This window comes from Cupressus sempervirens, chromosome 6, assembly GCF_028749045.1.
Source record: "Cupressus sempervirens isolate cs-2001-9-10 chromosome 6, ASM2874904v1, whole genome shotgun sequence".
Taxonomy (NCBI): Eukaryota; Viridiplantae; Streptophyta; class Pinopsida; order Cupressales; family Cupressaceae; genus Cupressus; species Cupressus sempervirens.
The window spans coordinates 8,790,144-8,817,376 of record NC_143123.1 but is presented as its reverse complement, the minus strand read 5'-3'; the positions used below and the strand labels follow the sequence as shown (position 1 = coordinate 8,817,376).

At 36.5% G+C, this 27,233-nt stretch overlaps 1 protein-coding gene across 1 annotated transcript in view; it reads left to right on the top strand.

The window, feature by feature from the left end:
* LOC149550748 (uncharacterized) overlaps positions 1–27,233 on the top strand; it is a 43,240-nt gene that overhangs the window by 13,985 nt on the left and 2,022 nt on the right. The window contains exons 3-9 of the mRNA XM_089789580.1: positions 664–864; positions 1,120–1,215; positions 1,590–1,679; positions 1,997–2,128; positions 2,208–2,330; positions 22,964–23,083; positions 23,700–23,858. Of these exons, the coding sequence (XP_089645706.1) occupies positions 751–864; positions 1,120–1,215; positions 1,590–1,679; positions 1,997–2,128; positions 2,208–2,330; positions 22,964–23,083; positions 23,700–23,858 (834 nt within the window). The 5' untranslated portion in view covers positions 664–750. The remainder of the gene's footprint in view (positions 1–663; positions 865–1,119; positions 1,216–1,589; positions 1,680–1,996; positions 2,129–2,207; positions 2,331–22,963; positions 23,084–23,699; positions 23,859–27,233) is intronic.

Below are 27,233 nucleotides of genomic sequence, written 5' to 3'. Positions count from 1 at the left end.
CTTATAAGGCACCCAAGAGGCATGTCCTTGGAAAGGACACGACTCTTGCTAGGCTGGTCCTCTATACAAATTCCTATCTATGTTGCCAAGAGTGGCATCTCCTAGATTTACAATTAGTTAGTAGATAAACTAACTATAACCTATGCAAATTGGAACATTTGAATGGTTCCAAGGAAAGACGCCGATATGATCAAACATATAAGGTTACATAAGAGGTAAATCCTTTTAAGGATATTTATGCTTTACAAGATCTGGCGATCTGTAGTCCAGAACAAATATGATATCAGAGCTATAGAATTAACAACATAAAGCTCAATAGTCAATGAATTACATAAAGTGTTGCTATGTTCCTACCATCACTTCAGGGCTTCTAAACAAAGTTTAACAATCAATGGGTTACATTAAGTGCTCTTATGTCTACTCGCACTTTGGTGCATCTAACAATGGATAAAGCTCAACGTTTTAGCAAGACAATCTCTTTTCACAGTGATCCACTACTGTAGTCACTGCATATGCTCGTATTTAATCTCCCATCTTCTCAATTCTTGTGACATCATTGTTACTATAAAGATTTTACTTAAGATAGATTTTAACAGGGTTTTGTAAACACTTATATGATGCAAGTTTGATTCCCCTTGTCATTATGTGATTTTTTTCCCTCAGATTACGAAAAGGCCTGAAATTGGAAACTCCAAAAGAAATACAATTAAAGGTTCTGAGATACAATCAACTAGAAACTTCAAAAGAAACATGAGCGGAAGAGAAAGCATAGGATGCAGACCCACTGCACTTTTGGCAAAGAGAAGAAACTCTGTGAGTGCAGAATGCACTCCTCTATTAGATTTTGCACAATTCAAACCAACGGTAAGTATTTAACTACTTTTTTCCAAAACAAAAACAATCATTATTGTTTCATAGTAAAACCAAAAGTAATTTTTTCTACAACTTATACTTGATACTTCATAATATTACTATGGCTGATTCCAATAACCATTTTCTTAAAATATTTAAATGTACATTTGACTAATTGTCATTGAGATCTATGTCATCCAGTTTATTGTCCACTGAGAGCTGTGATATTGGTGGTATATTTCTCTTCATTTTTTTCTTTTATTGCAGGTTATTCCAAAAGTTGATGATAGCAGGAAGAGAATAGAAGAAGCATTACATAATTGTTTCCTTTTTAAATCTCTTGATAAAGAGCAAACCCAAATTGTAAGCTACTGCATAGAATCTTGCTAAAGGATATCAAGTACATTTTTTTATTGATATTTCATTTTGTATAACCAGCTTTACTCCCTAGGAATATTCCATCTCCATATTGAACTTTATTGCTTTTCTCTTTGCCTATTTTCATACAACTCCTTGGTTACCACAGAATAAAATAAATACACAAAAAACTACCAATCTGTTTTTATTCCTTTTTTAATATATTCCAGTGTATCGCATGATGTTCAAACTTCATACTCTCTGATTCTAACCGTGACATGTGAAATTTGGATCTCTACTCTCTTTTTAATTCAATACATTGACAATACCACATGTTTTATTCACTTTTTGAACCTAAGGTGTTTTGTTTGAATATTTAGGTTATTAGTGTAGCTAAAGAGATGAAGTATGCAAAAGGGGAAATCATTATTCAGCAAGGTGACTCAGGGGATCACTTCTTCATGTTGGAGGTATTTAAAATTAAATTAATATCTAATATCACTTGTTTTTTGTTCTACATTTTCTTAAATATGGTCACTTGTGCTAATTCCTATGAATAACAACCGTTCAACCTGATCTTTTTCCCAAATCAGACCATAGATCCAAAGAAAATAAAGGAGGGATGTTTTTAATTCATATCATTTATATCTATTTTGTCTTTATACAATGCAGATTAACTAATTGCCTAATGATTAAAGGAGAAGCCTTAAATAATTGTTTGTATTTTTCTAGATAAATTCTTGGCTTTTTTAAGGTGTTAATTGGCCTAGTCATCTTTACTTTTCAGGAAGGGACTTGTGATGTGTGGATAGAGGGATCTAATGAGAAAAATTCAAGGATGGTGAAGAGATATAGCAAAGGTGACAGCTTTGGAGAGCTTGCTCTGCTCTACAATGCTCCAAGAGCGGCAACCATAAAGGTAAATCTGGAAAAAGATGAAGAATGCTTATGTTTGTTCTTGTTCCTAGCTTTCTCATCAACCTTCTTTTCCTGAGCAGGCATTCTCAGACTGCATGCTTTGGGCAGTTGATAGGAACACATTCCAAACAATAGTAATGAGCACTACAATGGTCAAAAGAGATCTCTATGAGCAATTTTTGCAAGATGTACCACTTTTGGAGGTGAAAATTGATGTCTTATTAACTTTTTTGTAATTTCTTTATCTTTAGAATCCTTATTTTAAATGTAGAAAATCAAATTTTACTAACAAGGTAAAGTAAATCGAAAGAGAAACCGAAAACAGTTACTTTTGTATTTAACTTCATATTGCTGTTTTTGAGATTTAGTGTGTCCAATGCTCAAAAGTGTTGCTACTGTTACTTCATTTAAACAACCTACAATTAAAATAAAAAACATCTAATCAAGATCGCATACTTTTGAACACCCTTAGGGTTGTGATTTTTGTTGCAGCAAAATGTAATGTTCCCCACTAATCTTATTGAATGTATTTTGCAAATGTTAGTATGAAATCCAAACCTTGGCACATTTTGATTACCAAGATCCTGATGTGAGCAAGATGAGGGAATATGTTAACCGAGATACTAACTTACTAGTAAAAAGCTGCACAGTTCTATGAGGCATGCAATATAAAATATGTAAATGGTTAACCAACTATTATTGGCATTGCCATCCAAAATTACGTTCCAAAGGTAATTTGACAATGAAATGCAAAACTGTTTAATAAGCAATGGAATGCTATTCTATTTTCATTCTTGGATTTATACTAAGCAATTTTCTACTTCTATTTTCAGTCCAGGAATTATACCAAACAATTTTCCAACAATCTAGGAAAATTATTTTGTCAAATAGTTGGAAGGGAAACTGCATAGCTCATGAAATGTAAAATATCTAGAATGTGAAGCATGACCAAATGACTATGAAGTACATAATAGAGGAACTTCAATATTCATCCTAAGTATTTAGAATTATAACAACAATTAACTTTAAAAGTCCACATCTCAACCAATAATGAATGTTAGCGCCAAATCTTAAAATCTATATAACCTTAAATGAGTGCAGCCATTAAGAGCATAGATGGCTACGTTGTTGAAGTGAAGTAGCCTGTGATCAAATTGGAGTTCTCAATGGAATATAATTGGCCGAATCTGAGAATAGAAGTCAATAATTGCATTGTCTCACAGTGTTATCAGCAATGGAATCTCTTTTTGTCTGTGGCATCCATTTATTGGGAGGTTGCTGGAGCTGGTTGCAAGTACAGTAATTTTTCAAAGTCAACCAGATCTTTTGGGTATGTTTGAAAAGCCTTTGTAATGCAATCTAATGATATGGTAGTTCATATTTTCATGAAGATTTAATTTCAGATCCAAAATTAATTCTGAAACCAATTCTGTTTGAGAGTTTAGTGAAAAAGTATTGCCTGGAATGTTATTTCTGTTATTTCAATTTCAATTTCTGTAATAAGTTATTGTTATCAAAATTACTTGAGCATCACTGTCTATTTTCTAAACACTCAAAGGCTCAATGAGTCCCGAGGCAAGCCAAGCAAAATGAGGCCAATGGCCTCTTGCCTTGGACTCAGCCAAGTTCTGACCGAGTCAAAAATGACTCGCCAAGTTGCAGACTCCGCTGACTCGCCAAATCACATCAGACAAACTCAACTGGCAGTCAGCATCTAGAAAGCACCAAATTTTTATTTTTTTGAAATTTGTTTGTTTTTTTGGTATGTAAACATTCTAAAGCATAAGTTAGACCTAAAAAGGTCATTTTATCACTTGCAAACACGACGAGTAGAGAAAGAAGAGTAGAGGGAAGAGTATTGGGGTTTTGGGAGATAAATTAGCAAATCAATTGGCTCCCATCTATTAGTTGCTGATTTTTTGTGTCACTTTGTAGCTTGCATATAAGCATTCAGAGGAGTTAAAAGAAGCACTTGGAGGAGGCTTCTTCAAACTTGAGTTACATTTCCATTTCTAGAGCAAATTTGAAGAGGTAAGATACAATTTTTTTTCTTGCTATTTTGCAAATTTTTTTACATTCATGAACCTTTTTTCATTTGCATGTGTTTGGACTCTTTAGATTTTTTCCATTTTATGATGATGAAAAACTTGAAAGTAAGCAGCCCTAGTGTTTGTGAACTAGATTTTCCATATTACAAATGCTTTTTTTTTTATTTAAGGTATATTGCAGTAGCAAAAACATCATATCTCAACCTGAGGGTAGTGGAACTGGGCCTAAAACTTACCCTGATGCTGACCCTAGTGCAATAGCAAGGGATAGGGCTTGGAAACATGCTATTCCTGGGCATAAGAAAGGAGTTGTAACATGTTGGCATTGTATGATAACATATAATGGGGGAGGCATTAATAGATTGAAATATCACCTTGCACATATACCAAAGTGTGATATCAAAAAATGCAAGAAGGTACCTCAAGATGTTATGCATGATATGCAAGCTCTCTTAGAGGAATCTTTAGAGAAGAAAGAATTAAAGAAAAAAGCAACAAGAAGAGATGGCACAATTAGCTGGAACTAGAGTGTAGAGGGTTCTTCAAGTTATCATGGACATGGTCACCCTCCAATTCCACCTTCTACTACTACATCTCAGACTACAAGCATTGGGCCTCGGGTGCATAAGCAAAGATCCTCACTTGATTCCATCTTTGTTCTTCGCACAACTCGAGGTGCACAACCATTACTTGAGAGCATGGTTTGGAATAAGGAGAAGCATAAGCAAGCAAAATTGGCACTTGGAAGATTTATTCTTCTACAACAACCTTCCATTTAATGCAGCAAGGTACTTATAATTTTAATTTTTAATTTGTATGTCTTCCCTTGCTTGTATAATAAGTATACTTATATTGTTTATTTAATTTGTTTTAACTTTTAAGTCTCCTTATTGACAAATTGCCATAGATTTCGTTACTGTTTGTGGTCCGAGGTTCAAAGCCCCTAATGATGAGGAGCTAAAATGTCTCATTTTGGCCCATCACATTGCTGATGTAAAAGTTAAAATTGAGGAGCAGTGTAAAGTATGGGTCACGAAGAGTTGCACATCATGACTGATGGTTGGACTGATAGAAGAAATAGAACACTGCTGAATTTTCTTGTCTCCTCATCAGGTAATTCAATATTGTACTTAGAAAGTTAGTATTTAATAATTTAGTAGTAAATTGATTGATCATTGTGATTGTAGTAAATTTCTTTATTTTTTCTCAGGTTCCATAGTGTTTTTGAAATCAATTGATGCCTCGGGGAAGACCAAAAACTCTGAGTATCTTTGTAAGGTAATGGAGGAAGTGTTGAAGGAGGTGGGTGAGGAGAATGTGGAGCAAATTGTGACAAATAATACAGCAAATTATGTCGCTGCTGGTAAACTTCTTATGGAGAGGCACCACCACTTGTTTTGGACCCTTTGTGCTGCCCATTGCCTTCACCTCATGTTGGAGGATCTAAGTAAAATTCTTTGAATAAAAAAATGTGTAGAGTAAGCAAGGAATATGTGCAAGTTCATATATAATCATACTTGGGTCCTCAACCTTATGAGGCAACACACAAAGAATAAAGAGTTGTCTTGTCCAGCGATCACTAGATTTGAAACAAATTTTCTTATGTTGAAATCTTTTCTTAAAGAAAAGGCTGGTTAAGGTATGTTTGTATGTGAGAAGTGGACAAATTCATCATATTCAAAGATCAATGCAAAATTTGAGGTGGTTGATTGGGTTTTTTATGAGAGTGACTTTTGAAAACCCGCCAAGGAGATTGTGGAGGTAATTTACCTTTTTGTGCTCATTTCCATTTCATTTCACTGTTTTTGTTAAAGTTTTAAACACTCGTTTATGTTTATTGACATTCACATTTTTCATTTTTTAACGAAAAACTTAAAGGTTGATGTTTTGTTTTTCACAATGATTGTTGTTCATAGAGCCTCTTATTGTTATCCTACAGATATTGCTAATGGAGAAAAGCCCTCAATGAGTTACATTTATGAGGGCATGGATAGTGCAAAAGAGGCCATTTGAGCTTTTTATGCAAGGAATCATGAAAAATATGGTCCTATATGGATGTCATTGATAAGTGATGGCACAATCTACTTCATAGGCCTATACACGCAGTTTCCCATTTTCTTAATCCAGCATACTAATTCACCCCAAATTTGAAGGTTGATGAAGAGGCATTGAGTGGCCTTTATGATGTTATAGAGAGAATGTCATCTAATGCAACTGTTGGAACAATTATACTCTGTGAGATAGAGATGTATAAGAAAGCACTAAGAGACCTATTTTCACAAGACTTATGCAAGAAAAACTGGACAAAACTGATGTCTAGTAAAAATATATGATTCCAAATTCTAAAATCTTTTTTATTACCACTTTAGAATCTAGAATCTAGATTGATAAAGTCAAATTCATAGAGCTAATTTAAAATTTTCTTGTCTCAGATGTATGGTGGGAGATGTTTGGCAATAAAGTGTCAAATCTACAAAGGATTGCAGTTCATATCTTGAGCCAGCCATCTAGTGCTTCAGGATGCAAATGCAAGTGGAGATGTTTGAGCATATACACTCGAAGAGGCACAATAGTTTGATAGTAAAAAAGTTGAATGATCTTATTTTTGTTCACTACAACCTTCACTTCTACCACAAACAAATTTTGGGCACCGACACATCTCCCATTGTATTAGAAAAGGTTGATATACAAGTAGAGCGGAACACAGAGGTTGATGGTCCTATCTTCAGTGATGAAGACTTGGACTAGGTTAATCAGGTTGATCGAGAGGCAGAAGCAGTGGTGATGGTAGTGGAGGAGGCTAGAGTACAAGGAGACCCAGTGCAGGACCCTAAGGTCGAGAGTGATGGATCTGACTTTGATAATGAGGATTATGAGGATGGGGATGAGTATGAGGATGAGTAGGATGATCATGTCATTGAGGTTCAACCTCAGAAACAGGGACAAAGGATGGCTCTAGAGGCTTCCATGACCTATCTTAGGCGTACTCGTAGAAAGACATAGGCTACTATGAGCCTTTCTTTTGATATATGTTTTGAACTTTTGATTCCATGGATATTGACATATCGCAGACATTTGATAGTTGCATTATATTTTTGTTATGTTATTCAGTTTAACTTTATGTAATTTCTTTCAAGAATTTGTATTTATACTTACATGATCTATGAAAAGTTGTATATGTGTGCAAAGTAGATTCTATTTATCTCAATTATTCTGTATTTGATGTTAATTGGCTAAATTGTACATGGAAAAAACTTAAAGTCTTTAAAAACTTTTGAATTTCATGGGTTTTATTAATTTTTTGAGACCCGCCGCCGAGACCAAGTTGGAGCCTATTTTGAGCCCAAGCCAAGTCCAAGGCTGATAACACTACTTTTAACATGCTAGGGTTCACATCTTACTTGGTTAGAATCTTTTGTTATTGTAGGATTTGTAGTTTTTTTAATATTATAATGCTTTGTTATCAAATGCTTTTAAATCATTTTTTAATACTTCATTATTACAATGTTGTTAGTGCGAGCACTACCAAACTTTGATAATATATCAAAGCTAGTGCTAAAGGAAAGAGTTAAAAGTTACATTCCACAAATACTTTTCCTATAGCTTTGAATCTAGCATCCTTGTCCCTAGAAGCATTTCCAAGATGGCAGGATAATAGGGAACATCCCCTATCAATCACTAATTTTTCTCATATTTCTTCATCTTGTAATGTTCCCTTCTCATGAACACTCAGATTTAAAGGAGTTTGGCCTATAATCAGACCCTCTTAGGCCAATGTGTTGACTAGAGGGTCATGTGGGCAGTTTCTTATTGTTTCCACAATCTTCCTATAGCCATAAACTTTTGGCAGGTACAAGCTTCTTGCAGCCACTGACTTCCTATAGCCTATGACATTACTTGCACTTTATATTAATCTTATTGTAGTATTACTTTAAAGTGCAATTAAATATTATTATGAAAAAAAGTGAATCTTCTAGAAAGTGGAATTAAATTTTTTTTTAATTTCTTCTAGAAGGGGGCCCACCTCTTAGAGGAAAAGAATAAATAGGGAGAGAAGCCTCATTGTTGGATATTGAATGTGTTGCCATCTACTTTGTCTGATAACTTGTGGAGCCAAGGGTTTTTACGGTTTTCTACATTGGTCATTGGGAATGAACACTCCCATTGATTTGCACAACTGAGGTAGTGAAAGAGCCTCCAAAGGGTTGCAACTATTGGAGAAGACATATCAATCTTTTCATTGTGCCAAGTTTGTGGCCTCGGGCCAAATTTGCGAAGAAGATTGAAGAGATATGCCTGATATTAATTTCAGATATATTGTAGTAGGCTGGGATATTTGGATATTGATTTTGGGAGAGTTTGGAAGACTTCCCTATAGCTAAAGGGGAACAATGTTGTTGCTACAGTGTCATTGCTATAGTGCCTCACTATAGTACTGTCACTACAATGTTACTGCTACAATATCGTCGCTACGATAAAATTCAGATATTTTGGACAGTTTCCAGGTTTCCATGCATTTATATTTTGCATTGCATTGAGGCTAGATCTCAATCTTTGTGGACATTTGTAGGGATTTAGAAATCTGTTGTGGAATTATTGTAATCTGATTTATATCAGAACTTTATATCAAAAAGTTGTTATTTAAAGGGATTAGAATATCATTGAAGTTGCATGGCAGGCATTTGCCCAAGTGTCTTATTGTTGTAGATGCATATTTTCTCATCATTAACCAATGCTTTTACATTTCAAAAAATACAAAAAACATTTTCATTTTCATAGTTAGATATTTTGGAGTTTTCTTTGCAAGCGTATATGTTAAAGTTTGGCATTTAGAAAGAAACAGAATTCAGTAATCAGTTGTGGAATTATTGTAATCTGATTTATATCATAATTTTATATCAAAAAGTTGTCATTTAAAGCGATTAGAATATCGTTGAAGTTGCATGGCAGGCATTTGCCATAATGTCCTATTGTTTTAGATGCATATTTTCTTATCATTAACCAATGCTTATACATTTCAAAAATACAAAAAACATTTGCATCTTCATACTTAGATATTTTCGAGTTTTCTTTGCAAGCATATATGTTAAATTTTGGCATTTAGAAAGAAACATAATTTAGATCAGCAATATATTTCTTGTGTGTAAAGTGTTTGACAAAATTTTCAGGTCAAGAAATCATAAAAATAAATTCAGAATTATAACTGATGTTACAATGCACCAAAGCTTTGATCCTGCCATCCTAGAGGGTTAAAATTTCGTATGCAAACACAAGAGTGAAGTCGCCATAGGTATTACACTTGTAGGAGAGTAGAACAAGAGAAAATTCAGTTTGAGAATATACCCTTATAGGAAATGGGTGACAAGGAAAGAGAAGCACAAGAGTTCTTTAGACATTTGGCAATAAGGCAATAGCATGTAGTTGAAGTTTTATGAGCACTTACTACAACGATACAACATATGAACCCATAGGATAGACAAAACCAAGTGTTAGATGATGACCAGGGTGTAGCACAAAGAGCCCCCACCCGTACCATTAAAAGGCCTAGATGCCCTACCTTTTTGAGGAGTAAACTTGAAGATGATTATGTTGAAGGAGGAGAGGCAACATTTGCAGATTATCTTATGGCAGCAAATGTTGAATGACAATTGTTGACACTAGAGCCTGAGTTTTGACAAATTTCTAAGTCAAAGGAGAGAGCATTACAAGAAAAGGTGAGATCGAAGAATGAGAGACCATATCGATGATCAGAAGCATGCTGCCAACAGATTCACATTACCTATGTTTGATGGAACTGGGAAGGTTACAACTCAATCTTAGATTCACAAGCTAGACACTTTCCTAAAACTTCAACCCATGTGGTAGAGAATAATAACTTTATGTCTTCGAGTTCCATTAAGATATGTAAAAATTTATATAATGAATTTGATAGGCATGCAAATTTGAGTCCAGAAAACAATATGACAGCCTTGGGTGATGATTTTTCTACATCATCCTTACAAGGAGTTTCACTAGGGGTTATGGGAGTGACCTTGGGTATTGACACTCAAGAAATTAGTGTCATGAATGAAGATTGCATAAACACTTCTGATTTTTATGACAACAGTTATGAAACCTTGCATCCACAAGGGCTAGCAGTGCAGGACACTATCCTTGAATTGTCACATGTTAATACTCAAGAAATGGGTAACTAATGATGCAATATATGATGCAGATTCATGTCATGATAGAGTCTAATTTTTTAAATCAGCCCTTAGAAAATGGGTTTGAAGATTCAATTGTTGGCATGGAGTCCCAAGATTGCAAGCTAGACGGACATACAATTGAGCTATCTATTGAGATACATAGAAGCAGTACCTTGAATGTTGATGTGTACATGCATGATAGCACACAACATAATGCTTCTAATTCAGACTCATTTGACAGAGAGAGCTTGTGTTGGATTGGGCAGTTACTAAGTCCTCATCATTTGATTGAGCCACTTAAGGTAGATATGAAAGTTAATCCTTTACTTAGTGGAGCAGCCTCTGGTGTTTTGATTATACATGATGAAGGTAACACTTTACAATGGCATGATATCATTACCAATTTGTTTGAGGACAATTGTGTTATGCACTATTATCCTCATGTAGCAAAAGCTTATGATAATGAGAAAGTTCAACACTACGATTTCATCCATTGGTGGCATCCCTACATCTATTGGCAAACACAAAGATATCGATGAGATTTGATCTGACATACTTTGACATTAAGAGGTAAAGAGGTTTATAGAAATGAACAAAGAATGGTTGCAAAAAGCTAAAAATGTTAATTTGGTGGCTGCCAATGCAAGGCAACATCTTCAAGAAGTTAAGGGTCCATTTGGTTCGTGGAAGATGACAGGAATTGGCTTTCTCAAAATCCGGATTTAAGATTTTTTGTGTTTGTTTCAAAATTGGCAAAATGGAAGAATACCAGACTTCTAATTTTGTCTCAAAACCAGGTTTTCTGACTTCCTACTAGCAAGTAGGAATTGAAAATCAAAACCTAGCTACGTTTTTTGAGGAGTGTAAAAATAATAGATTGGACTAATTTTTGGAGTTTGCCTTCAACTCTAAGCTTATGCATAAAAATTTGTCTTCACACTCATCTTCTGAGTGAAACAAACGGTTCAAGTAAAATCCCAAAAAAAGGAATGAAGATTTGCAAAACCTTGATTTGACTAAATTGAGATTTGTACAAATCTTGATTTCTACAATTCTACAAACCAAACAGACTGAAAGCTCAATCTCTTCAACATAGCAAGACAAAAGAGGATGGATAACATTAGAAGACTCTTATTTCAAAGAGAAAATGAATTTGAAAATGCGCCTAGTTCTAATGACAACATTGATGTTGATGAGTTTGGTTGATCAAGGGATTTGGTACAAATTCCAAACATAAAAAAGCAAAAATAATTTGGGGGTTCTTCATGTGTAGTTGAAGTTGTTCATAGATTGGAGATTTAGTAGAAGGTGAAGAACGATGAGATTATTGCAGTGTTACACAAGGACTCGCACTCCCTCCCAAACCTCGGAGTACCCGTCCCTAAAATGTCCCCACACTGGGTACTCGTGTTCCCAAGTACCCTCACCTCTTCCATTCCGCAACCATGTTGTCACTGGATTGCGAATTTGGATTTCTATTTGAATTTTGATTTTTTAATGTTACTATTGGGTATGTAATATGTTACTATGTTGAATGTTCAATGGTTCTAGTTCATGGTGCAATTTTGCTATTTTCAAGTATTTTAATTTGGTAGGTTCTATTGAATTATCGCTTCATAACTAGAATTTCAAGTTCTATATGTATGGTATACAACACCCCTCCCTACCCCATTCTCCACTTGCCGCCATCCCCTAGCCATCCCCCTGGCATCCTGAAAATGAGGCCCATTTTCCCCCCCGTCCCGAAAACTTGTCTTGACATACCCCAATATTGGTGTTACATTGGATTATTGTAGCATTGTCTCATCTTCACATGATGCACAAATCGATTAAGGGTCATCTTTGGAAAACTCAAAAAAAGGTAGTCCACATTGGAAAGCAACAATGCCCCTACATTGAAAAAAAATTAATGATTTGAGTAGAAAGAAGTTGCACTTTTATTGCGAAGGGTTGTATGAGGTGTTCCATGACTATCCATTAAGGCCTAAGGAGAAGGCTAACTATGTTATGAATGAGGATTATGAACCTACACCCTACAATAATCTATTTGATGGTAACCCTTGTTCAAATGTAGTGAAGATCAGCACTTTGATCAAGAAGGGTTTGAGGTAGTAGGATCAGAACATGACGAAGGAAGGGCTGAAGAGGAAGAGATTGTTTAGCTATTGGAAGCACCTCTCATTAGCATACAACATGAGGGAGCCTTTAGGATGCATGGAGTTTTAGTTGGGCAGAAGATCATTACTTTTCTTGACATAGGAACCATGCATAACTTCATTGATGCTTGGTTGGTTGAGAGGCACAACATACAAATAGAGGACTTTGAGGGTATAACAATAAAGGTTGTAGATGGCTACACTCTTAGGTGCGACAGGAAGATTTCAAATCTACCCATGCATTTGAATAACTAAGAGTTTAAGGCAAGTTTTTATGTGGTGAACATGGGAGATACTGATATGGTATTGGGAATGACATGGCTTCATGACATAGGTGGGTTTACACTTAATCTTCATGACATAGAAATGAGATTTCAAATGGATGGGAACACCAATGTGTTAAAGGCCCTAAAAAACACTAGCTACAGGACTGTATCTTCGAGAGGATGTAACAACTCATGTGCAATGACATGGTTGAGGGCAATTGAATGTGTTCTAATGCCAATAGAGAAGGAGCAAAAACTTGTTTATCATCTAGGCATACAACAACTGAGGTAGTTTTTTCTAGTTTTCTTGGATGACATCTTGGTGTACAACAAATCGTGGAGGGAGCCTATTACATGTCTTGATATAACTTTGAGTATTCTTGGCAAAGAGTCCTTATATGCCAAGGAATCCAAGTGTGAATTAGGCTTGATAGAACTGTTGTACTTAGGCCACATCATCAGTGCACAAAGAGTATGTATGGATCTAGATGAGGTCAAGACAATCATTGAGTGGCCTATAACTGGGAATCTTACACAACTTAGAGGATTTTTGGGCTCATGTGATTTTTGCTGCAGATTTGTTAATGGATATTCATAGCATGCAGCACCACTTATTGATCTAACCAAGAAGGGACATCTCAAGAACTACATTGCAAGACAGCCAAAAAGGTGGATTAAGTGGATATATCTTTGTGAACACTGCTATAATACCACCTACCATGTTTTCTATTCAGATAACACTATTTATGGCCTTGTATGGTTATGAGGCAACCAACTTTCTTGATTTATTAATGAGTGATAGTAGAGTGCCTAGTGTTGGAGCTTTGTTGCAAGAAAATCAAGATATCATGAGGGCTCTCAAGGAAATATTCAGAGCAGAAAACTAGTGGAAGCAATATGCAAATCAAAAAAGGGTTGAACATCCATTCGAGGTAGGGGATATGGTGTACTTGATGTTGTATCCTTATAGACAATCTACACTCAAGAAGAATAGTGCAAAGAAGCTCAATCCACGATACTGCAGACCTTTTAGGATAATAAGGCATGTGGATGAGATGGCTTATGAATTCGTGTTACCAATTGATTGTAAGGTCCATAATGTTTTTCATGTCACACCTCAATAAGGCATTAGGACATTGTTTGGTTCCTTCCACAACTCTACCACCCTTACATGATGAGGCTAAGTTGATTCTGGTACCCAAAGCTAAATTGGATGTTAAGGAGAAAAAATTGAGGAGACAAGTTATAAGGGAATATTTGATGAAATGGAAGGACTTTCCATTTGAGGACGCTACTTGGGAAGGTGAGGAGATTTTGCAACATCCAAAGTTGAGATTTCTTGAGGACAAGCAATTTCAAGTAGGGCAGATTGTAATGTCCCCTTCTTACTAGTGCTCAAATTCAATAGAGTTTGGCCTATAATGTAATGTTCAGTTGTCCTTCTGCAGTAACCCTACCAGAGACTAATAGCCTTTTTCCAGAGAAATGGTAACCATACACTACAACCTGAGGGTGAATTAATGCTATTGTACCATGTCTACAATGCAATGAGGGGAGGCCATATGTTATTATAACAAGTCTATACAGTACGAAAAAAGGGATGTACAGAGAGAGAGGTCGATGTTGTGGGTTGTATGGCTGTACGGTGAAATAGGGGTCGTACGGTGGGTGACTAGCTGAGTTGTATGAGGAAAGATGGCCGTATGCTATGTTAGGGAAGGCCGTACAAAGTGTGCCTGAAGGGGGCCTGCTTAGCCATATGGTGTGTCATACGGTGTGCCTAAAGGAGAATGTTTGGGTTGTATGGTGTGCCTCCTAGGCCGTACAGTGTGTCAGGGAATTGCCTTGGGCCATACGGAGTTGAAAGCAATGCAGTAAGGGTGAGGGTGGTGAAACAAAGAGAGTTAAAATGCAGATAACAAAGAGAATTGAATTACTCAATTACACAACAAATAATTGATCAAATTAAACACGGTGACTTCTCTAATTCGCAATAATTTACAATATGATGGTGCTCCGATTTGCTAGATCTGAGTGAAGTATCATAGGCAACGAAATAGGGTGAGGGATGAATCCCACTGAAAACGCACAAATGAAATAGGGAAGATCTTTCACTTCCGAAATGGCGAATTATAGAAAATACCTACTGGAATTTGCAGTACAAATAAATAATCCAATAAATTGCATACCCTAAGACTACCTACAAGCCGTACTTAAATACCCATTCGGAAAACTTTCCAAGGGTGTGCAAAGATAGCTAGTGGCGGCACAAACTACGGAAACAAAAATAAAAATGGGTCCGAGATATATTAAATCAATCCACTCATTAACAATAGTCTTATAAATGATTTATTTTATAACGGGAACATTATAGTCCTCTCGTCCCAAATTTTTCTTGACCTCAAGCAAATGCAATGTCGAGTGTTGGAGAGTGTGCTCGTCCTCTCACGTCGCATCATCCAATGGCAAGTGTTTCCAATGCACTAGATATTCCTTCACCATGCGGTTCTGCATAGTCTTCTCACATACTTCAATGATCTTGGCTAGTTCCAATATGAGCTTTCCTTCTTCATTGAGTGGTGGAAGGTCTGTAGCTGCCGTGACGTTCTGCCCTACGGCTTTCTTCAAGCATGAAACATGGAAGACATTATGAATACGGCTTCCCTCCGAAAGTTCTAGCTCGTACACGACTTCACCAACACGACGAACTACACGATAGGGGCCATAAAATTGTGGCTTAAATTTTTCTTTTCCCTTTTCCTTCGATGAGGATTGTTGATATGGATGGAGCCGGAGATAAACAAAATCCCCTACTTCAAAATTCCTCTCCATTTTGTGTTTGTCAGCATACATCTTTTGTTGATTTTGTGCCCACTGTAAGTTTTCCTTCAAGCGTCTCAGTATGTCCTATCCCTCCTAAAGCCAGTCCCTCTCTCTTGGTGCGTGGCTGTCACCCAAAACTGTGTCGATGAAGGAAAGGGGTTTGTACCCGTACAGAGCTTTGAATGGTGCCATTTCGATGGACATGTGGTACATGGTATTGTAGCAATATTCCCCTAGATGTATCCATTTGACCCACGCTCGTTGTTGTGCCAAAATGTAGTTCTAAAGGTAACCTTCAAGCCACTTGTTCACAATCTTCATTTGTCCATCTGTCTGCAGGTGGTAAGTAGTACTTGGTGACAATTCTATGCCTTCCATCTGAAACAGTTCTATCCAGAAGATATTGATGAATTGCCCATCCTGATCACTGACAATGTTTCGGGGTAATCCGTGCAGATGAAAGACTTCTCTAAAAAATAGATCTGCAACTTGTGCGGCCTGGAAATCTGAGGTGATGGCGAAGGAATGAGCGTACTTTGTCAATCTATCGACCACCACAAAAATACAATCCTTTCCGCTCACCTTGGGAAGCCCTGTTATGAAATCCATCGAGATACTTTCCTACTTATGTTATGGAATTGGTAGAGGTTGCAGTAACCCGACAGGTAGAGAATGTTTTGATTTGTTCTACTGGCAGACCGTACACTCTGTTACATACTACAATACGTCCCTTTTAAGTCCTTTCCATGAAAACCTCTCTTGGAGACTTCTGTAAGTTTTGAGGAAACTCGGGTGTCCTGCCAAGGGTGAGTCGTGTACTTCCTTCAAAAATTTTTGCTTTAATTTGGATTCCGGCACTAAAAATATCTAATTCTTATAGTAGATAATGTCATCCACTACTTTGTATCGATCATCCTAGGTGTTGCCATCCATTAGCTCACAGGCAAATGTGTTTTTGGAATATTCTACCAACAAATATGCCTTCCAGTCAGTTGAAATCTAGTTTAATGAGCAAATGGCGGGTTTCCTGGACAAGGCATCTACAACCACATTGTTCTTTCTTTTCACATATTCAATGTCAAAATCAAAAGCCCGAACCTTGCTTACCCATTTTTGTTGCCTCTCGTTCATGTCCCGTTGCTCTAGAAAATATCTCAAACTATTGTGATCCGTACAAACAACAAACTTGGCACCCAACAGATAGTATCGAAACTTGGCTAGCGCATGTACGATGGCCAACATTTCTTTGTCACAGATGGAGTATAAGCGTTCTGTTTGTGTAAGCTTCTTGCTCTCATAAGCTATGGGGTGTCTATCCTACATCAGTACCACGCCAATGCCTTCTCCGGATGTGTCGCACTCCAAAATGAATGGTCGAGTGAAATCAGGTAATGCAAGTATGGGACAAGTGCTCATTGCCTCTTTCAGTTTATCAAAAGTGAGTGTTGTTTTTTCATTCCACTGGAAAGACCCCTTCCGTGTAAGATCTATTAAGGGTGCACTGAGCTGAGAGAATCCTATAACGAACATCTGGTAATAACTGCACAGTCTGAGAAATCCTCACAATTCCGAGAGTGATTTTGGAGGAGGCCAGTCAAGGATAGCCTGAATCTTTTCCTGATGAACTTGAACTCCATATTTACTGACAACATGCCCCAGGTACAATATTTCTGTCATACTAAATTCACACTTCGATTGCTTGGTGAACAAAGACTATTCCTGCATGATCATTAGGACTTCCTCCAGGTGCTTTAGGTGCTCCTTCCATGTCCTACTATAAATAAGATCATCAAAAAATATCAATAAGTACTTATGCAATTGTTTGTTGAAAATGCGATTCATGCATGATTGGAATGTAGCAGGTGCATTTGTCAATCCAAACGGCATGACCAAAAACTCATAATGCCCATAGTGACAATGGAAGACCGTCTTTTCTATGTCTTCCTCCCTCATGCGGATCTAATGGTATCCGAAATGGAGATCTATTTTTGAAAAATAGACTGTGCCATGCAAGTTATCCAGCAGCTCATCTATCCTTGGAATGGGATATCTATTCTTTTTTTTTTTTGTTCAACGCATGGTACTCCATGCACATGTGCATCGTCCTATTCTTTTTGACCAATACACAAATGACGCAAAAGGGCTAGAACTAGGGTGGATCCATCCTTTTTCTAATAGTTCTTGAATCATCTTTTCGATCTCATCTTTGAATTTCTAAGATGGCGGTACAGTATGGTTATGACCGGCTTGGCTCTTGCTTCCAACTCGATAGTTGTTCAAACCCTCGATGAGGTGGTATACCAAGAAGAATGTTTATTCAAAATATCCTAGAGATCATCATCTTGTGGAGGTGTCCATTGCCCTTTTTATAGGTTCCGTTGAGACAAAGCAATGTGCAACCCATGCAACATCATCACGCTGAAAAATTGCATCCATCCAATGTGCAGAAAATTCCTTTGGAATTCCACGGAGAACGACCTTCTTTCCATCAACAACAAAAGTGAAATCCATCCATTTGAAGCTTTGAGTATATTCATCAAGTGTCTCCATCCATTGTATGCCCAAAATAACCTCCATGTCATCAAGGTCCACTATGAAGAAATCCTTAGTCACCGTGTGATTTGCCATTGTGATACTTAGCTGAAGAACAAGGTGTGTACAGGGCAGAAGAGTCCCTCCAACAACCTTGACCTGAAATCCTACATGTGTCTCCGTAGGTAGATCTCTTCACTTCACCAGGGATGAGTTTATGAAATTTAGAGTAACTATGTTATCTAGCATCACCGTAACCCTTTGTCCTTGAAGGGTGCGCTGTACATGAAAAATTGTGCACCTCGGGCTACCAACTAGGGCAATAGTTCCTCTACGCCGTACCAAAGCTGTAATTCTTTCCTTACGATTTAGACTAACCATGTTGGTGTCATTGTGATGTTGGTTGTCTTCGGCGAGTGTTTCTTCCTATTCATCCTCATCATTGGACACGACCTCAATGTAGTGTATTTTTCCTTTTCCGAGGCATCTGTGGCCAGGTTCCCACGGTCCCTTGTAGTTGAAACATAATTTCTTCCTTCAGAGTTCCTGTTTGGTAGCTTCATCCAATGAGGACTTCTTGGGCAGAGGTTTATTATCTTTCTCTTTCGAAAATGCCAACAGTTTGGGCTGTAACTTCGAGAGGATGATGTCAATGATGATGCCATGCTCCGTGCCTTCTTAATAGCCTCCAACAAGGTGGCAGGATTGAACCCTTTGACCCAACCCTTCAGTGGTTCTGTCAGTCCGTCCATGAAGAGCACTATCCGTCTTTTTTCAGAAATGTCCATGACCAGAACAGAGTTTCTACAATTCCGCAATGTACTGGTCAACCAATCTAGTTTGTCTCAGCTGTGCCAAATCTTTGAAATTTAGTTTTGGATCTTTACCATCAAATCGCTCTATCAATCTCTCAGTGAATTCCACGTAAGTAGTTATTTGATCATGCCCCACTGTGATGGTGTTGTGATGCCATTATTCATGCACAACTCCCTCCAAAGTAGCGCCGCAAATTTGATTGCTTCTTCTAGCATAGGATTCAGTTGGAAGTAAGTATTGGCCTTCATTACCCACGCTTGCGCAGATATGAATCTGGATCCTTCAAATGGAGATAGATTTACTTTACTCAACTTTCTTCTAAGGTCATTGTTGAAATATCCTCGATTTCCGCCTTCCAAATATCTCATTCTCAGATCCGCATAATCTTTGTAGGATATATCTTCGTCAAAATTCGCATTCTTCCAGTCTTCTCTCAATTGTTCTTGCATCTCTTCAAAAGTTGGTTGTTTTCCTCCATGTGGTGCCTCCATCCGTGGAGGAAAAGATAGTATGGAAGGTTGAGAGCGTGCTAGAGGAGGGTTTGATTTACTCGACACTAAGTCCACATTGTGACCATTCTGTTCTCCAGATATTTTAGTCTGCCAACTTCTTGAGAGTCTCCTCCATGAGTTGCTAAGTATCAATGATCTAGCTCTATGCCTGATTCCTAGCAAGTTCTCTTAATAGTGCCCCAAGTCCGGTAGCTATTGGTTCCAGTTGGGCAGGCATTCAATCAATGGAATGCATCCTTTGTCTCTTCTGGCTATAAACTCTCATTCACTGTTCACAGGCTGGCAGGATCGAAGTGCTCTAATACCACTGTAATGTTCTGTTGTCCTTCTATAGTAAGCCTACCAGAGACTATCAGCCTTTTTCCAGAGAAACGGTGACTGTACGCTAGAACCTGAGGGCGAATTAATGCTACTGTACCATGTCTACAATGCAATGAGGGGAGGTTGTACGTTATTATAACAAGAAAGTACGGTATGGAAAAATGGATGTACAAAGAGAGGTCGATGTTGTGGGTTGTATGGTCATACGATGAAATAGGGGTTGTATGGTGGACGACTAGTTGACCCATACAAGGAAAGATGTTGGTCATATGCTATGTTAGGGAAGGTCATACATAGTGTGCCTGAAGGGGGGCTGCCTGGCTGTACGGTGTGCCTCCTAGGCTGTACAGTGTTCCTGTAGGGGAATTGCCTTGGGCCATACGGAGTTGAAAGCAATGCAGTAAGGGTGAGGGTGGTGAAACAAAGGGAGTTAAAATGCAAATAACAAAGAGAATTGAATTACCCAATTACACAACAAATAATTGATCAAATTAAACATAGTGACTTCTCCAATTCGCAATAATTCACAATATGATGGTGCTTCGATTTGCCAGATCCAAGAAAAGTATCATAGGCAATGGAATAGGGTGTCGAGTGAATCCCACCGAAATTGCAAGAGCCAAATAGGGAAGATCTTTCACTTCCGAAATGGTGAATTATAGAGAATCCCAACTAGAATTTGCAATACAAAGAAATAATCCAATAAATTGCATACCTTAAGACTAGCTACAAGCCGTGCTTAAATATCCGTCAAGAAAACTTTCCGAGGGTATACAAAGATGGCCGATGGCTGCAACTATAGAAACAAAAATAAAAATGGATCTGAGATATATTAAATCAATCAGTCCATTAACAATGGTTTTATAAATGATTTATTTTATAACGGGAACATTACATATAATCAGACCCTCATAAGCCAAGGTGTTGAGGAGAGGGTCATGTGGGCAATTTCTTACTGTTGCCACAGTCTTCTTGTAGATATAGATTTTTGGCAGCTATATGCTTCCTGCAGCCACAGACTTCTTGTAGCCTATGATATTATTTGCACTTTATATTAATCAAATTTTTTTATCACTTTAAAGCTCAATTAAATATTATTATGAGAAAAAGTGAATCTTCTAGAAAGTGAAATTAAAGATTATTTTTATTTCTTCTAGGAGGCTGACCTCTTGGAGGAAAAGAATAAATAGGTAGGGAAGCCTCATTGTTGGATATTGAATGTGTTGCCATCTAGTTTGTTTGATAACTTGTGGAGCCAAGGGTTTTTGCAGTTTGGTACATTGGTCATTGGGAATGAACACTCCCACTAATTTGCATAACTAAGGTAGTTAAAGATCCTTTGAAGGGTTATTGTTGGATGAGATGAATTAGTTTTTTCATTGTGCCAAGTTTGTGGCCTAGGGCCAAATTTGCGGAGAAGATTGAAGAAATAAGTCTGATGTTAATTTCAGATATATTGGAGTAGGGATGGGATATTTGGATAATGATTCTAGAAGAGTTTGGAAGACTTTCATATAGTTGAAGGTGAAGAGTGCCATTGCTACAGTATCATCGCCACAGTAAAATCCAAATATTTTGGGCAATTCCCAGGTTACCAGATCCTATTATGAAGTAATTGGAAAATATTTGATTGTTATTAATAATGATCAAGAAATCAATTTATACAAGAGACTAAATGGTGTTTCCTTACGAAACAATCGTAAAGAATATAAACATTCTATTCTAGAAACAGAAAACTAAATATTAGAAACATTCTAATATTTACAGAAGATTACAATAGATAACCATTAGATATTAACAGAGATAATAGAAACTATCTATTATCATAATAAGATCTGAATCTTTGTGGACATTTGTAGCGATTTAGTAATCAGTTGTGGGAGTATTGTAATCTGATTTATATCGGAGTTTTATATCAAAAGGCTGTCATTTAAAGGGATTAGAATAACATTGAAGTTGCATGGCAGGCATTTGCCCTAATGTCTTATTGTTGCGATGCATATTTTCTCATCATTAACTAATGTCTTATTTCTGTAACTTGTAGATGAATATTTTCCCATCATTAACCAATGCTTATACATTTCAAAAAATGCAAACATCATTTGCATTTTAGATATTTTGGAATTTTTTGTAAGCACATCTGTTAAAGTTTGGCATTTAGAAAGAAACAGAATTTAGATCAGCAATATATTCATTGCATGCAAAGTGTTTGACAAAATTCTCAGGTCAAGAAATCAGAAAATTAAATTCAGAATTGCAAGGGATATTACACATCCCAAGGACATCACAGAAACCACTTAAACATTTGCAGAATGTTTGCACATCTGTTGGATGATCAAAGACATCTGGGCATCCCATGTAGGAGTAAAAATTTGCTTGTTTCTTGTTTAGAAACTGAAATTACAAAAGGACAGTCTTAAAAAGGTATAGAGAGAACTGGACTTCACTGCTGCTGTACTGTCTATAATGTCTCTTTACAGTCATACACATGACTAAATCAATCAGTGATAGACTGATAGCAGTATAGTGAGAATAAAAAATACAATTAATGGTTAAACTTGCATAAATTTGAATATATATACATATATATATATATATATATATATATATATATATATATTCAAATTTATATTTTAATTCTTGTCTAACTCTATATAGATAGATAGCCATGTCCCTGCTGTCTGCATCCCTGAAATGCTGTCAAACATAAAGGCATTGTGTTGTAATTAAAGAGAGGTCGTTTCATGTCCTAAAAGTAAAGAATTAGAATTATTTTCTCTATTATATTACTTATAGAGATATTTAATGTACATTCCACAGAGCTTCATGTTTTTTGTTTGCTCCATTGACTGTATCTCCACATCTATCTCTGGAACAGAATGGTTAGATGGATTTTCTTCTATTGCTGTTCTTATCTCTCATTATAGCAAGAACTTTCAGCCATTGAATCAAATCCTATGTTGTATACTCCTTTTTCCGTTTTCTTTTTGTGTTTTTGTCAATTAATGAAATAGACCATGAAAATAATCACTTGAAAATGTATAGGATGTGTTGCAAAGCTCAGTTGTTCAATGCTAGCAAAATCTTTGGTAAAAATACATAAAAATTAGTATGAGTTATGCTATTATCTATTGGCAATATTGACTTGCTCCTTGAATTGTACCTATGTGCATGTAGACACTTGACAGGCATGAGAGGTCTGCAGTTGCAGATGTTCTGCTGGATGAATATTTTGCTGAAGGGCAGAACATTATTGTTGAAGGAGAACCAGGGGATAAAATGTACTTCCTGGAAAACGTGAGTACTTGAGATCACAATTATGGTTTTGTTTCCCTTTTTATTGGCCTGATGCAAATGCAAATGACTGCCGAGATTCAGGACCTTGAAAGCACCTACTTTTGTCTTTTAGAAGGGAATATTATTGATGTGGATTCTTCCTGAGTGGAAAAAGGTTTACAAACAGAATAATAAATCAAATAATAGTAAATGATATTGTTAAAAGGCTTACTTTCAACTTAAAGGGATGCAATTTTTCTCATAGGCATCAGGTGGTGATTAGTTACAGAAATTCAATGTTGGAAAACGCTTTACCCATACATATCTCAGACAAGATTGCCACTGTTTCACAACTAAACTAAAGGGTTAGAGGACTACAGAAGTAGAAATTCTTGGTTTCATTGGCATGCCTTTGTAACATGGAGACTTCTCTATTTTCCTTTTGAACTTTGGGATTGATTATTTGTTTGAGTTTTCTATTTCCATCGTTCTTATGTTTTATGTGGTTTGAAGCCCAACAAGAAGGAATCGTCATAAAAGATTCTAAGCTTTTACAAAACCAAAGGAAACTCTAGGGCAAGTCTAAATTGTTCAATTTGATGTAATTCTGAAATTAAAGCATGTTTGAAATTCGCAGGGGAAGGCTGGGGCAATTTGTAAGGGCAAAACAGTCATGGAATACAGTAGAGGTGATTACTTTGGAGAATTGGCTTTGCTCAACAGCCAACCTCGTGCTGCAACAGTTGCTTCAGTTACACAATGTAAATGTGTTTCAATAGATAGGGATAGCTTCAAGGTAGGTAAATTTACTTTTGCTTCATCATCTTTTGTATGCTTTCATACAGAATTGAGTTAAATGTTTTCCCTTATTAAGGATTGCTTCACATAATGTGCTTGCCACTTTGACACACCCAGATGCTCTCAAACATGTGACATTGTAAAATGGTAATTTCTATCGAACACTAGGCCTGGTCACCTGAGGCTGACAATGACAGTTCAAATAAACTTAGGTGACGGTCAACTAGGCCTGCTATCTCCAGCTTATATAGAAATATTTTAAAATGTTGATTCTCATAAAGAATTCACCAAGTCTCCAAGTCCAGATTATGCAAGCTATCTAGGAGATGAGAACAAAAAGGATGAGTGTAGGTACTGGTCTGGGGATACCATTAGAAAAAAACTTGTAGGTGTATTGGGATGTACCATAAATTAAAGTATCTAAATACATATGCCAGTTTCAAGAAGATAAAAGATATTAACAGAAAATGTGTACAATTTAGGAAGATACAGAATGCTTTTAAAATTCAAAAATTCAAAATTTCACTAATGGGTTTAAGACATGGAGATTAGTTCATCAATATAGGCTTTTAGATAATGGTGGCAGTGGACACTTTGGAACATTATTTTATTTAATTGTTTTGAGAGATGATTCCAATTCAAGTCAAAAATATTGCACAGAAGATGTCAATCTCCTGGTGTCTGGAAAGGTTTCTGCACAGGTTTCCATACCGGAGCAACATCTGGTTCCCTCAGGCACTTCTCGAGTGCCCAGAGATGCATTTCCTAGATTAATGATCAAATCAAATTTGAAGATGTGACTTCAAGAAAATTTTAGGTTAGTCTTCTTGAGATGGCTATTCCCTTAACTTTTTTTCAAATGTCATGTGTAGTTTGGCTCCACGCTTCTGCACATATATAGTCTTATTTTACAACCACAAATTCAGCTATAAGTTGATCCATTCGTGCTGTCATATCAGAAACAAACTATAGAGAAAACAATAATACATCCTTTGTTATCTTCCTCTATACTTGCAAGCTAGCATATTGTTGAAATTATTGAAAAAGAAAGATCTCCTAAGTTATATCCTATAATATATTGATAATGAAGAATAATTTAAATAAGTAATAAAGATTGCCTTTCGTAATGATCCAGCTCTTACCCATTTATAATTTGTATTTTCTCAACTGAAAAGATAAGGGCAACTCATAGGAGCCTAAGGTTGAAAACCAAGACATGTCCTAAAAGATGAGTGTGAGATGTCCCCTTGTTACAATCCTAGATCAAATGTTAGTACAATAGAAAATGTATAAAAATTATTTTAGAAATATTGAACTAATAGTGTAAAGACTACCCGGTCTAACCCTTCCTAATCCTTCGGAAGAAACTCTTCTCAAATCACATAATCCTCTAGTGAGAATTGCTTCCCGATTAGGCAATCGTCATATAAAGAGCATCTCCTAAGGCTTCTTTCGGGATCTCTGATTAATCACTTGGTAGAGATCCCACCTCTACCAAGTATCTCATCTCTGACATATGCATATGTTTGACCATTACAATATATATTGTCTCTAAGAGATTCTCTACAAATCTCTCTCTAGATTCTGATTTGGAATCTTGACATTCATAATGAATGCCCTCTCAATTTCAGAGTTCTCCCTTAGAGAAACTCGACATTCAAAATGAATGCCCTCTTAACCTATGAGTTCTTTATTAGAGAACCTAACATCTATAAAAGATGCCCTCTACCAAGATTAACTTGGTCTTTATAGGAACTATAAAATTCCTCTATACCTTTTAGCTGCACTTTACCCTCTAGCTATTGTGTTACTTATAATTTTCATTTCTTCCATATATTCCCTCAACCTCTGATTAGTTCACTAGTTTATTATTACAATAGCAATAAAGTATCGGCAATTTACTTCTAGTGAGAATTGCTTCCCGATTAGGCAATCGTCATATAAAGAGCATCTCCCTAAGGCTTCTTTCGGGATCTCTGATTAATCACTTGGTAGAGATCCCACCTCTACCAAGTATCTCATCTCTGACATATGCATATGTTTGACCACTACAATATATATTGTCTCTAAGAGATTCTCTACAAATCTCTCTCTAGATTCTGATTCGAAATCTTGACATTCATAATGAATGCCCTCTTAATTTTGGAGTTCTCCCTTAGAGAAACTCGACATTCAAAATGAATGCCCTCTTAACCTGCGAGTTTTTTATTAGAGAACCTGACATCTATAAAAGATGCCCTCTACCAAGATTAACTTGGTCTTTATAGGAACTATAAAATTCCTCTATACCTTTTAGTTGCACTTTACCCTCTAGCTATTGTGTTACTTTTAATTTTCATTTCTTCCATATATTCTCTCAACCTCTGATTAGTTCACTAGTTTATTATCACAATAGCAATAAAGTATCGGCAATTTATTTCTTGGCTTGATCACTTTATAGTATATATCATAAAAGGATTGTCGTTTTTATGTTCACACTACTCTCTTCTTATCCCTTCTTTTCCTGATGTTATCAATCTTACTTCCTTAGCCACTGTGACTTATTTTACTCTTATTTTTGAATATTCCTTCCTTCACTTATATATGCATACTGTACTACATGTAGATTTGATTATGTTTCTTATCTTCTCCCATTTGACTGTTCCACGAATCACTACTATAAGTCTGAATGGTTCCATGAAAGATTCAGTGATCGCTGCCTCTCAATTTATAATATGAAGGAAGTTTTATGTTTCTAACCATGCTCTGACTTGTCCCCATGTTTGTTGATTGTCCCTTCCATTGATTGTATCTTATATATCTTTGTCTCTCCAATTGTGATTACCATCATGATATTTGACAAGGTTTGAAGGAATGTTTGGTATCGTGAATTTGTTCCCATCACTGTTGACTTTCCTTGTTATCAATAGTCACCAACTCAGTGATCATCATTTATTCTGCATACTTCCCTTATGTTTTACTGCCATATGAAAGCAATTCTACTGCTGAGTCTTCTTTAGTATGCACTTCCTGACTTATGGAATGTATCTTTTTATTGCTGTCCTTCTTTTCTGGATTGGACACTGATGTGGGCCTGTTTATTGGTTACTAGAATCTATCCACAATGGTCTCTTGTTGTGGCTTTCACTTGCTAGGTAGTTTCCAACTCAATCGCTTGAATTGCCATTACTTGGTATGTTTGCTCCTCCTGTTTGTTTGCTTGCTATGCTGGCTTTCCACGTTGATCCTTACGTTGGAAGATATTTGTATTCTCCTAGCATCTTACTTATCATCGTTAACACTTACACTGTGAGGGCCCATTTGGCAACGGGAATACAAGTGGAATAGGCATATGTACTTAAAATTTTGAATTCTCTGTTTGGATGCACCAAAT